The following is a 13534-nucleotide window of genomic DNA, read 5'->3' as shown; positions in this document are numbered from 1 at the left end:
AAGTTTTGTTCAACTGATGAGCAAATCAATTACTGGCTCCTAGGAAAGACTTTGGAGTATGCCTATGACAAGCAAATGTGACAGATGCCTTCCTTGGTTCCATATTGCACAAAGATTATCTAAAATAAAAAAATACATATTCAGATTTATACATATTTAGCATTTTAGTCAGGTTTCAAAATTGGAAACTAAATAATTCCACAATGTGGTCATATTTATTCCCTACTTCAAACAAAAACCTTTGTACCCTTCAGTGAACACTGGCTTGGTCTATGGTTAAGCATGCTCCATTGGAACTAGGATATTAAATAACCAAGTAATCAAATCATATAGATTTATGTACATCAGAACAGGAAAAACAAAACAAAAACCCTTTTGTAGAAAAAGGAACTGGGAAAAACATAAACAAATGCTCTTTCCCTCATTTGATCTCATAACATTGTTTTAGCTTAATAGTTTATTATACTAATTTATCCATATATATGTCAAATTGACTATTAGATCTTTGACTACAAAAACCATGTCTTATTTATTTTTGTTCCTCTCCTAGGAATTAAGAGTACATTGTACATGGTAGAATTAATAAGTGTTGGCTCTTTGAACATATGAATATAAGTGATAAACTGTCTTCTTGTGTCCTTGATTCCATCCTTTCCTATCTTTTCTGTAGAAAATCATTTCAGCCATCTTCTATCACTTTCTAAACTTCAACTTCTCCCTACCTACTGATTCCCTATTACTTTCAAACATGTCTCAGTATTCCCAATCTTTAAAAAGTTTCACTAGATCCTACTATCCCCTCAACCTACCAACCTTTATCTTCCTCCAGTTTCCTTCTCTGGAAAATAGAGGGCTTGAACTATAAGATCTGAGGGATCTCTTTTAATTCTAAGAATTATACCTTTAAGTATAAAGACAACTAAGTGCCATTCAAAGTTAAAGGAGGAAAGAATTATAATGGGAAAGGTTACTATGAAGGCTTCATTGAGGAAATCCCATCTAGTTTGGAAAGACAGGCAGGAAGCAACTAAATTAGGTTGCTCAGTGGTTAGAGTCAGGCTTGGAGTGGGGTGGTCCTGGGTTCAAATATGTTCTCAGACACTTTATAGATGTGTAACTTTGGACATGTCACCTAACTCCCATTGCCTAGCTTTATGGCTCTTCCACCTTAGGATCAATATGTATTGATTCTAACATGAAAGTTAAGGGTTTAAAAAGGAAAAGAAAGATTATCTAAAATAAAAAGAAATACAAATTACCTATTTCACAGGATTATTGTAAGACTCAAATGACAATGCATATAATAGGATATACAAACTTTAAAGCATTATATAAATGTCATAATTATGGAGAGCTAGGAAGAAAAAACAAAATGCACACATTGTCCTTTTTGGTGTCAAGACTAAGGCACTCAGATTAGAAGACTTCAACATTTTTTGTAAATAGGAAATACAGTAGGGTTCCTCTTATCCGAGGTTGCAATACCAGTAATTTCAGTTATCCTCAGTTAACTACAAAATGTAATCTGAGGTCCAGCAGAACAGCTACAACAGTCTGCACTGTGGAGTTCTCTTCTGCTTTCAAGTTGATTTTTTTTAGTGTTTTGTTTTATTTTGTTTGTTGGGAGAGGAGGCCAAGAAGCACCAAGTGGTGAGGCAGAAGATAGGAGAAAGAATACATATGTATGGGATCATCAGGTATTCACTTATAATCTGAGGTTTCAGTCTTCCATAGTGGATCTTATAACATATTCCCTGAGCATGCAGGGCTCTGCTGTATTTTGCATCTCTTTCACTAAATTACCTGGTGGGTATTTTGGTGTTCTTCCAAGTCCATGCTCTAAATGTTTGGAATCATCTGGGACTTCTTAGTTTTTGATTTACTTAATCCTTTTCCCTATAAATAGTTAGAACAACAGCTTAATTTGTTTAGAAATAAATACAAAATATTTATAATTGTAGAGAAAGCAGCAAAGTAAATATATTGACATGAAGTACCTCAATTACTGGCTTTATCCCTGTGTCCAATAGTGTACTTTCTTTCAGAAATCATTTAGCCCTCGTCAGTTTCAATATATATGCAATGTGTTTTTTACTGTGTGTGTAGCAATCCAGGTATACATTAATCTTGATATTATTTTAAGAGTGCTCAAAAAATGATTCTTGTATTGCTTATGATTGATTTCTGTAACCTTGAGTTAAATTGAACCTCAACCTTGCCAAATTCCTAGCCCTTCCCTAAGGCTACACTCTGGAAGACTGGTCAGTTATCTCAGTCTCCTTGCCTTACCTTCAACAATCAATCAGCATTTGTATCAACACCTTAGGCCTCTGGGATTCCTGATCTAGATGTTTGCTCTACCTGTTATTTCAGGTTCCAACAGTTTGCATCTCCTGATGATTAGGTATGTATCAGACCACTTGGATTTCCCCTTCCCCCCATATACGGTTGTAACCCCAATAAAAGTAGCTATATGACAGTTGACGAAGAAGCTCTGAACCATCTAAGCTCTTAACCATCTAAGCTCTTAACCATCAGAGCTCTGAACCATCTAAGCTTACTCGCTGTCTTTCTATGTCTGCATGTCTTTATTCTTGCCTTATGTTCTCTTCCCACTAGTTTTTAACCCGCTACCCATTTTCACTCAGTCCTTGGTTTCCCTTTCTAAGTATCCAACCTACTAGGAATCTTCGTGGAGCTGCTGGACGGCTTCAGTGTGTATCTGGCAATACTTGGATATAACAAACATTCTAAAGATATTAAGAATACATAGGACCCCAAAAAAGTGTGTTATCACATAGTGACAAGAAGATACAATAGATGGAGAGGTCTCATGGTATACTGGTATTTCAAGTCTCTTATCATGATGTAGATACTCTATGAAGGAAAATACAGATGAGCCATAAAGATGTGGGGAGATTATAATTTGCATTTATGGAAGTGAGTATGCATTCCAATGAAATCATAGAGCCATAAAAGCAGTATAAGTATGCCCAGACTCCTCTTGAGTCACAGAATAAATAAAAATTTGGGGTAGGAAACAATCACATAGCTTCACTTTTTCTTAACTTCCTCTGGCTCTATGAGATGGAATGATCAATGGAATGGTTTCAAGTAACAGTTGGAGACATGAAAGGATATACAAACCAACTTTCATTATTATCTCACAATTACCACATGTAATGCTTGAATATTTCTGTTTATAAGGGTTTTTTTGGCTATAGAGTTTTACTACATTTGCTAGATGTCCTCTAACAGCACCATAAAATAAATGTCTATGTGATACATATCTACTACCTTTTTTTACAAAGCTTAGAGACTCTTTTCAATTAGAATTACTAGAATTGCTGAAAATTAATTATTGAAAGATATTTTTTACCTGGTTAACTGAAGAGTTGAATAGCTCAGGATAAATGGCTAGGGATTTCTGAATTTCTGGTGACTGTTGATGAAGTTTTCTTTTTGACTTAGAGGCTGTTCTGTTTGATCCTAATCGGCAAATATTTAAACCTACTTCCTTAATTGGATTTACTGATTGTTGTGGTATCTGGGAATCTTCTGTTTCTGTGTCTGACTCAAAAATGTAGAATTGCCTTTTTTTGTGTGGTGATGCATGGCCTTTTCCTAAAACTTGTAGAGGATCCTGACTTGTTAGATTTTCTTTCTTTTGGATTTTTGTGACATTTCTAATTAACTCTGAGTTGTTATATGACAACTGAAATACTGAATCATTGGAAAACTGGAGCTTGCATCCACCTAAACTCACATTTGATGATGTGCCCTTAGAAAGACAAAAATTTGACTTTGTATGTAAGTCTTGTTGAGGTCTAAAACTCCTTGGACTTTCATTTCCAATAAGCACTGCAGCTCTATTATTTTTAGTCCTTTTTTTCTCAGATTTGCCCAAATTCAATTTATTAACTTGGGTCACACAAGATTTGCTCGCAAGCAACTTTGATTCTGTACCAATATGCTGCTTTTTCTTCTGGCTAACAGACTTTGGGATATTTTTATTCATCTGCATCAATCTACTTTTAAAAATGGGTATGATTTTAGAGGCATTCTTATTTTGGTAATCAAGAATTACATCTTGAACTTGAATGTTGCTGCTTTTGTGCCTACATGCTTCAAAAGGTATCTGTGACTCTCTGCCATATGTGCCATTATTCTTATAGTCTGGCTGTGCATTAAGACTTAAAAAAATACTTGGCTTTGGCTGGTTGGCTGAAAGCTCCATCTTGTGGTCAAATGCCAGAGTAGTTGATAATGGACTCTGAACCAACGTGGGTTTTATGGAAGGGACCTCAGTCTGAGAAGCGCTAAACATTTTTTTGGTAATCAGATTAGGAGTCTTGGCTTTGTTTCCCTGAAAGCACAGATTATCAAGATTTAAAAAACAAAACAAAATCAATATTTAATAGAGAAGAAACAAGAGGTTAAGCAAGAGTCCAACATACCATTTCAGAGCAATATAGGAAAGAAGAAAGTAATCCAACAGGAAATAGCAGTTGCTCTTTTAAAAATGAGTAGATTATTATTTTCTTTCTACATAATATGTACATTATATTCTCTTAGAGATTATTTTGCTATACAAATACAATCCTGTAGGGATAATTAAGTCAAGAGGTATTAGAAAGATGATTGGGCTAGGAATCAAGAGATCTAGATTTTAACTCATGCTTTGACACTAACTGACTCTATGTCCTTGGGCAAGTCATCTTAATTCTTCTGGACTTGTTTCTTCATATGTAAAACAAAGTTTCAGGTTCCATTAATCACTTATGAAGATTATTGTTACAAGCTAGAGCTATTATTCATTTGTCTCTGAACATCCTTTCCACTTCTCTGGAGGCTAGTCCTTCTTTAAGTCTCAACTCCTTTATGAAATCTCCTCTAGTTACCCAATCCCATGATGATCTCTCTGTTGTTTAAAATCTTAAAAAGCTTACTGTTAATATCATTCATTTGGCTTTTATTACATGCTACTATGAATTGTTATATATACATGTTTAGCTTTATATTTCATATATTCATATAATATACAATAGGTCTTCACTAAGACACTTTTTGAAAAGGTATGACTTATTTTATGCAACATACATATATATTCTTAAAAAATTTGTGGAAATCAAACTAACTTGAAATTGTTGTAGCTCATTTAATCTATTTGCAATCTCATTGTAAAATGAGTAATCACCTCCTAATTCATCTATTTGCTGTCTTTATTTTAATGTAATTTCATAAAACAGGTTCCCCCTTCTAGTCAATGTATTTTTTCTTTAAAGTGGTTTACACTATCTAAAATTTTCAGTTAGTACTTTATGTAACATCTAGAAATAATAAACAGAATTTATAAAACATTTAAAGATTAAAAAACATGTCTTCATAATAACCCTGTTAGGTAATTGGTCTATATATGATTATAGCAATTTTATAGTTAAAGAAAACATAGCTCAAAGAAACTAAGTGATCTGCCTACGCTTATACATTAGCAAGCAGCTTTACTCATATGCCTTAAATAAGCAAGGTGAGGACAATCACTACAACTTGATTTTTTTTCTCTTATTTCTAACTTTACTTTATCTTCTCATTTTGAGTATTTCTGGAGACTCAACATAAAACATTGTATGAACTTCTCTGCTCTCTACAAGGCACAAATGTCAAGGTTCTTGGCAAATCTAATCCATACATGGTTTCTTTTTTTTTTTTTAGAATACAAAGACAAGGGATTTATCAAGTGGATTAGGGGGGGATGTATTTAGACAGTTAAAGTAGTATTAAAAAAATGTATCAAATTTTATCTATTTGTGGGTGCCAGTTTTGATAACCTACTAGTTAATGCAGTGATAGAAAAAAAATTAGCTGTTTGAAAGGTACAGCAGATCTGTTTATTTATTTATCTCTAACCCTCTACCTTCTGTCTCAATATTAGTTCCAAGGCAGAAGAGAGTCAAGAGCTAGGCAACTGGAGTGAAGTGACTTGCCCAAGGTCACATACTTTGGAAGTGTTGAGGCCACATTTGAACCCAGGACCTCCCATCCTCAGTCTTTATATCCATTGAGCTACCTAGCTGATCCAGCAGGTAGATTCAAAATGAAAAAGGTTTTTTTTGGTAAATGATAGAATACAATTAAACAACCTCATTATGTCAGTATCATGTTTGTACTGATCTAATCAGTTTATTCATGCTAAAAATTGTACTGTGTTTGACCTTTTACTAATAACTGCCTTGTTAGATTCTGCTAAAATAGACAAGTGTTCTTAACTCATGATATTGTTATACATATTAAAAACTGATGTGGTTTAAAGAGCCAGTCTAAACAAAGAAAGAGCCACACAATAATTTATATAATGTTTTTCTGTGTAAACTATGTCCATCTATACTTCACTAATATATGTGGCCTGCAATAAATCTTCAGTTTATACTGTTTTTACTCCAATTGAAAAACCCAAAACATCCTCCATGAGAAGAATTTCTAATTCTTCCGGTCTCGAAGTTATTCTTTACTTATTATTTCAATTTGTAGAACGCACCCAACACTCCCAAAACCTCTAGGCCTATATACAAAATTTATACAAGTCTACAAAAAGGACCTATGAAAACAGCAGATGAGGTCCTAAATAATTCAACAAAGGGGGGCAATTAGCTCCAGGCCTCCTTTTAGACAAACCTTTCCCTATAACTTAATAGTAAACAAACCAAAGCTTTCTGAAATTATATGACAAAGAATATGTCTATAATGTTTTATGCTGGGCCTGGCATATACTAAGTGCTTAATAAATACTTGTTGGTTATTGTGAGAAGGCATTATTCTTTTCTTTTAATTATGATTTTAAAAATCCATAACCAAAATTATGGAGTTCACCTAATTTTCTAAAACTGTGCATTTATTTTAGGTAACCTTTAAAGTGACAACAAATCATACAAATCATATATAAGAATCTTATTTGTGCTCTAAATGGATAGTTAAAGAAGACCAACACAAGGGTGATAGTTTTTATGAAAGTCTGGCTGAGATAAAACAATGGGGGGAGGAGGGGAGGAGAAAGGAAAGGACGGAGGGAGAGAGAGAGAGAGGGAGAGAGAGAGAGAGAAGGGAGAAGGAAGGAGACAGAGACGGAGATAGAAACACTGAGAACTTTACTGTTTGAGATATGCTGTCTCATTAAATTATGGGTGATAGTGTTTTGGGTTTCTTTCAACTGTAGGATTTTCTTACTCCTCGACACTAGAAGCATAGTGAAGTGTAATGAAAAAATATTAGTCCAGCAGTAAGAAGATTTAGTTTCTAGGCTCAGTTCTGACATTATCTAGGTGGGTAATTTCAAGCAAGTTACTTAATTTTCATGGCCTCAGCCTTCCCCTTAATTGAATAGGAATAATACTACCTCTCCCTACTTTACAGATTTCATGAGGATCAAATAAGATAATGAATCTCATCATAAGAATTTATGGAATCAGAAAAACCATCCCTGCCTCCTCTGCCTAGGGTCCTAAGGAAAATCACTTAATAGACCAGATAAAAATCAAGTCAGCAGTCCTCAAAATTATTTATTATTCTTTCTTTATTCTCTTTCAGTTATTTTCAGAGAACTCTGTGTTATTAGGGATATAGTATGCTGGTTATAAGGTTGATGCTTGTATTATCTTTTATCAGAAAATACTTCCAATGGATGCATAATTTCATCCATATGGGCACTTTTGCCACTAATTTAGATTATAAGACAGTCACACTTTTTCTTCTTGAGCAATTCTTGCCCATACTTTTCTACAATCTCTCCATTCAACATCTATTCAATACACTAGAGACCTTCCTTTGTTTTTTGTTTTTTTGATTAATTAGTGGACATAAGGACAGAGGTAGAAAGGTAGCAGAGTAAATAGATCACTAGTCCTATAGTTGGAGAGACATGAGTTCAAATTCTGCCTCAGACAGGATCACTGTTTAGTCCTGAACAAATCACTTAAATTGTCTGCCTCAGTATCCTCATCTGTAAAATGGGGGGTGGGGGTAGTAATAGTATCTGCCTCCTGAGGCTGCTGTTGAGAGGATAAAGTGAGACAATATTTGTAAAGAACTTTGCAAACCTTAATGTGTTCTTACTAACAACAGCAGAGTAACAGTAGCAGTTAGTAGGCTAAGCAAACAAAACAGATTCACGATCAACAGATCAACAGATCGCTAAACAGATATTTAACCATATCAATTGTTAGATAACCATTACAGAGAGACAACCAGAATCATCACAAGAATGCTAAATATATTCTAGTTAAATATTTTCAAACTAAAATATAAAATATTTTTCATCCTGATTCATTTGACTACTTGGGCCTAGGGAGAGTATTGGTCATTGGTCCATTGGTCAATGGATAGGAAAAAACTCTTCTTACCTGCAAAGAAGGTCTGGTGAGTTCTTGAGTATAGTAGCATGGCTTATTTGTCATCTTTATTGGAAAACCACATATATGAGGGAGTTTGGATTTCAGCTCAAGAAGAAAGCTATTCAATACATTTTCCACATCAACCCTTGGAAAAAACTGTACAGGTTGGCTTCTGATGCAACTAAGCGGGTACTTGAACAATGTTAAAGATTAAACATCAATTTTTTGTTCTATTTAGTATAAATGAAGCTGTAATTCTTTGGTAATATCATCATCATCATTTCATTGTAAACTTCTAGTTGCTTATCCTATTGCCATAATTATATCTTATATTTACCTTACATGTATATTATAAGCACACACATAATATATACATTATTTGTCCCATTAGAATATAAGTTCTTTATAGAGTTAAAATAACTTTTGAATTGACTACAACATTCTAAAGGAAAATAAATTTGTAAGATTTAAGAACTCTGATTAATGTAATGACCAATTATGACTCTAGAAGACTGATGATAAAGCATGCTTCGCACCTCTTGGTAGAGAGGTAATACATATAGGTAATCAACTTAGACATACTTTTTTTTTATACAGAACCAACACAACACAAATTTGTTTTGCTTGAATATACATATTTGTTAAAAGGGAGAATTTTTACTGAGAGAACAAGGAGTCTGAAGGGGGAAATAGGGAATAATGGCAATGATACCAAAAAAGAAAGAAAGGAACATATCATTAAAACATAAGGAAAAATACAGAGAAAAGAAAGAATTTTAAAATGGGACCCAAACAAAAAGGGAAGTGTTGATACTATCATATTAAAGTTGATGTATACTCTTAAAAAAACCTGTGCATGGGGTTCCAGGTTAAGATGGCGGCAGAGTAAGAAGCAGCTCTTAACCTCTCCTGACCGAAACACACAAAACTCCTCAAGGGGACATAAAAACAAGTCCAGACGAACGGAGGAACCTCACAACAGGGCACAGCGTGGAAGGTACGTGGAATCGAGGCATTTCCAGGCTATAAAGGGGTGAAACAGCTCTCACTAAATCGCGGGCTGAGCAACCACCCCACCCCCACCCCCTCCACACACAACATCTATAGTGCCGAAGCCAGCTAAAAAGAAATAGAGCAAGTTTGGGGCACCCATCGAGTCATTGGCAGCTCCGGGGCCTGTTCCTGAGAGCAGCAAGATTTAGGACCCCAGTAAGCCAAAGAACGCAGGCAAAATCTGAGCGCGGGAGCAGAGAGTGGACGCCGGGCACAGAGCGCGGGCTGAGAGCACAGGCACGGGCGGAGGCGTGGGTGGAGGCAGACACAGCCAGGAACTAAAGCTCTGAAAACCTGAGTGGGGAACCAGTGCAGACGGGTATACGACTGTGGAAGCAGCACCCTGAGACTTGTAAAGGAACCTCCTGCAGAGGATCAAGCAAGGGGGTCCACCAGGGGGCTTGACCTTGGAAAAAACCAGAACTCAGACCTCAGGAGCCAATAGACCGCAGACAGACACTGAGTGCGAGGATAAACCTGAGAAGCTGCTGGGCTAATGATGGCTACCCAGTCTCAGGAAGCTCAGAAGAGAAAGAATAACAACAAGAAAAAGAAGCCTTTAACACTCGACAACTTTACACAGAGAAAATCCAGACAACCGAGCAAACAGAGGAGGAGAACAAACAAGCATCCGGACCCTCCTCAAATAAGGAAAACTCCTCACAAGCTATGGAAGAGTTCAAAACTGAGATTTTGAGGAAAATGGAAGAGATCTGGCAAGAAAATAACTGTTTAAAAGGTAGAATCTTGCAATTGAACACCAGAAATGACCAGATTGAAAAGGAATACCAGAAGATTATGGCCGAAAACCAGAAGATTATGGCCAAAAACCGAAAGATTATAGCCGAAAATCAATCCCTAAAGGCTAGAATTGAGCAAGTAGAAGCTAATGATCTCTCAAGACAACAAGAACAAATAAAACAAAGTCAAAAGACTGAAAAAATAGAAAGAAACATGAAATATCTCAATGAGAGAGTGACAGACCAAGAAAACCTGTCTAGAAGAGACAATTTGAGAATAATTGGTCTTCCAGAAAAAACAGAAATTAATAGAAACCTGGACTCCGTACTAAAAGAAATTATTCAGCAAAATTTCCTTGAAGTCCTACAACAAGAGGGCAATATAGACATAGAAAGGATTCATAGAACACCCACTACATTCGACCCAGAGAAGAAAACGGTTTGAAATATTATTGCCAAATTCAAAAGCTTTCAAGCAAAAGAAAAAATCTTACAAGAAGCCAGAAAGAGACAATTCAAATATCAAGGAGCACCAATCAGGATCACACAGGATCTGGCAGCCTCCACACTAAAAGACCATAAGGCTTGGAATAAGATATTCAGAAAGGCAAGAGAGCTGGGCCTGCAACCACGGATCAACTACCCATCAAAATTGACTATATATTTCCAGGGGAAAGTATGGGCATTCAACAAAATTGAAGAATTCCAGGTATTTGCACAGAAAAGACCAGGGCTAAATGGAAAGTTTGATATCGAACCACAAAAATCGAGAGAAACCTGAAAAGGTAAATAAGATACAGAGGGGAAAGAAAGAAAACTTATAATTTTTAAATTTGCCTTTTTAAGGGCCTCAGTGAGATCTAATTATATGTATTCCTATGTAGAGAAATGTTATGTATAATTCTCTGTAGTGAACTCTATTCACTATTATAATATTCACTATTATAGTAATCAGAAGAATAATTCACAGGGTGAGGGTAGAACACTAAATAATCTAAGATGGCATGGGGAATGGGAAAGAGGGGGTAAATAGCAGGGGACACCAAGAGAAACTTGAGTGAATAAGAAAATAGAATATTCTATTACACACAAAGAGGGCATGGGAGGGAGAGGGGACAAATACTATTATAAGAAGGAGAGGAAGAGAGCATAAAGAGGTAATAATCAAACCTTACTCTCAGTGTAATCAACCCGGAGAGGGAAGAGTAACTATACTATCCATTGGGAAATAAAACCCTTATCTAACCCTTCTGAGAAAGTTAGAAGGGATAAACCAAGGGGAGCAGGGGAGTGGGGAGGCCAAAAAAAGGGAGGGGTGAAGGGGGAGGGAATTCATAAGGTCTTTAAAAACAAAAAAAGGGGGGAAAATAAGGGAGGGGGTAGAAAGGGAAGTTAAACAAGGGAGGGGATAAGGGATAGGGTCTTAATAGCAAACCACTGGTTTTAAAGGAAATAGTTTAAGGAGAAGGGGTAGGAATGGGGGAGGATTTGAAAATGTCAGCAAATGCACAACTGATGATTATAACTCTGAATGTGAATGGGATGAACTCGCTCATAAAACGGAAGCAAATAGCAGAGTGGATTAGAAACCAAAACCCCACCATATGTTGTCTACAAGAAACACATATGAGGCAGGTGGACATACACAAGTTTAAGGTTCAGGGTTTGAGCAAAATCTTTTGGGCATCAAATGAGAAAAAGAAGGCAGGAGTGGCTATTATGATTTCTGACAAAGCCAAAGTAAAAATAGATATGATTAAAAAAGACAGGGAAGGTCATTACATCCTGATTAAAGGTAGTATAAACAATGAGGAAATAACACTGCTCAATATGTATGCACCAAGTGGCATAGCACCCAAATTCATAAAGGAGAAACTGGCAGAGCTCAAGAAGGAAATAGATAGTAAAACCATACTAGTGGGAGATCTAAATATTCCTCTTTCAGATCTAGATAAATCAAACCGAAAAATAAATAAGAAAGAGGTAAGAGAGGTGAATGAAGTCCTAGAAAAATTAGATCTAATTGATATGTGGAGAAAAATAAATAGGGACAAAAAGGAATACACCTTCTTCTCAGCTGCACATGGCACATTCACAAAGATCGACCATGTTATAGGGCATAGAATCATTGCAAACAAATGCAAAAGAGCAGAAATAATAAATGTAAACTTCTCAGATCATAATGCAATAAAAATAATAATTAGTAAGGGCACCTGGACAGGAAAATCAAAAACTAATTGGAAATTAAATAATATGATTCTCCAAAACCAGTTTGTCAAAGAAGGAATCATAGAAACAATCAATAATTTCATTGAAGAAAATGACAATGATGAGACATCCTACCAAACTCTGTGGGATGCGGCCAAGGCAGTACTCAGGGGGAAATTTATATCCTTGAGTGCATATATTAACAAATTAGGGAGGGCAGAGATTAATGAATTGGGCATGCAACTCAAAAAATTAGAAAGCGAGCAAATTAAAAATCCCCAGATGGAAACTAAATTAGAAATACTAAAACTCAAGGGAGAAATCAATAAAATCGAAAGTAAAAGAACTATTGAATTAATAAATAAGACTAGAAGCTGGTACTTTGAAAAAACAGATAAAATAGACAAAGTACTAGTCAATCTAATAAAAAAAAGGAAAGAAGGAAACCAAATTGACAGTATCAAAGATGAAAAGGGAAACCTCACCTCTAATGAAGGGGAAATTAAGGCAATCATTAAAAACTATTTTGCCCAATTATATGGCAATAAATATAACAATTTAGGAGATATGGATGAATATTTACAAAAATATAAACTGCCTAGACTAACAGCAGAAGAAATAGAATACCTAAATAATCCCATATCAGAAAAAGAAATTGAACAAGCCATCAAAGAACTCCCTAAGAAAAAATCGCCAGGGCCTGATGGATTCACAAGTGAATTCTATCAGACATTCAAAGAGCAACTAATCCCAATACTATACAAATTATTTGATATGATAAGCAAAGAAGGAGTCCTACCAAATTCCTTTTATGACACAAATATGGTACTGATTCCAAAGCCAGGGATATCAAAAACAGAGAAAGAAAACTACAGACCAATCTCCCTAATGAACATAGATGCAAAAATCTCAAATAGAATACTAGCAAAGAGACTCCAGCAAGTAATTAAGAAGATCATCCACCATGATCAGGTGGGATTTATACCAGGAATGCAAGGTTGGTTCAACATTAGGAAAACCATCCACATAATTGACCATATCAATAGTCTAACAAACAAAAATCACATGATCATCTCAATAGATGCTGAAAAAGCCTTTGACAAAATACAGCATCCATTCCTATTGAAAACACTGAAAAGTATAGGAATA

General features: G+C 35.5%; 1 protein-coding gene across 1 annotated transcript in view; it reads right to left on the bottom strand.

The window, feature by feature from the left end:
• Positions 1-1839: 1839 nt before the first annotated feature.
• Positions 1840-13534, bottom strand: part of C1H18orf63 (chromosome 1 C18orf63 homolog) — a 51405-nt gene continuing 39710 nt past the window's right edge. The window contains exons 9-11 of the mRNA XM_044658099.1: positions 8394-8577; positions 3380-4366; positions 1840-1896 (exon numbers count right to left, since the gene is read on the bottom strand). Of these exons, the coding sequence (XP_044514034.1) occupies positions 1840-1896; positions 3380-4366; positions 8394-8577 (1228 nt within the window). The remainder of the gene's footprint in view (positions 1897-3379; positions 4367-8393; positions 8578-13534) is intronic.

Source organism: Gracilinanus agilis, chromosome 1 (assembly GCF_016433145.1).
Source record: "Gracilinanus agilis isolate LMUSP501 chromosome 1, AgileGrace, whole genome shotgun sequence".
In the NCBI taxonomy this organism is placed as follows: domain Eukaryota; kingdom Metazoa; phylum Chordata; class Mammalia; order Didelphimorphia; family Didelphidae; genus Gracilinanus; species Gracilinanus agilis.
Note: the sequence above shows the minus strand (reverse complement) of the source record. Positions and strands in the feature narration are given on the sequence as shown.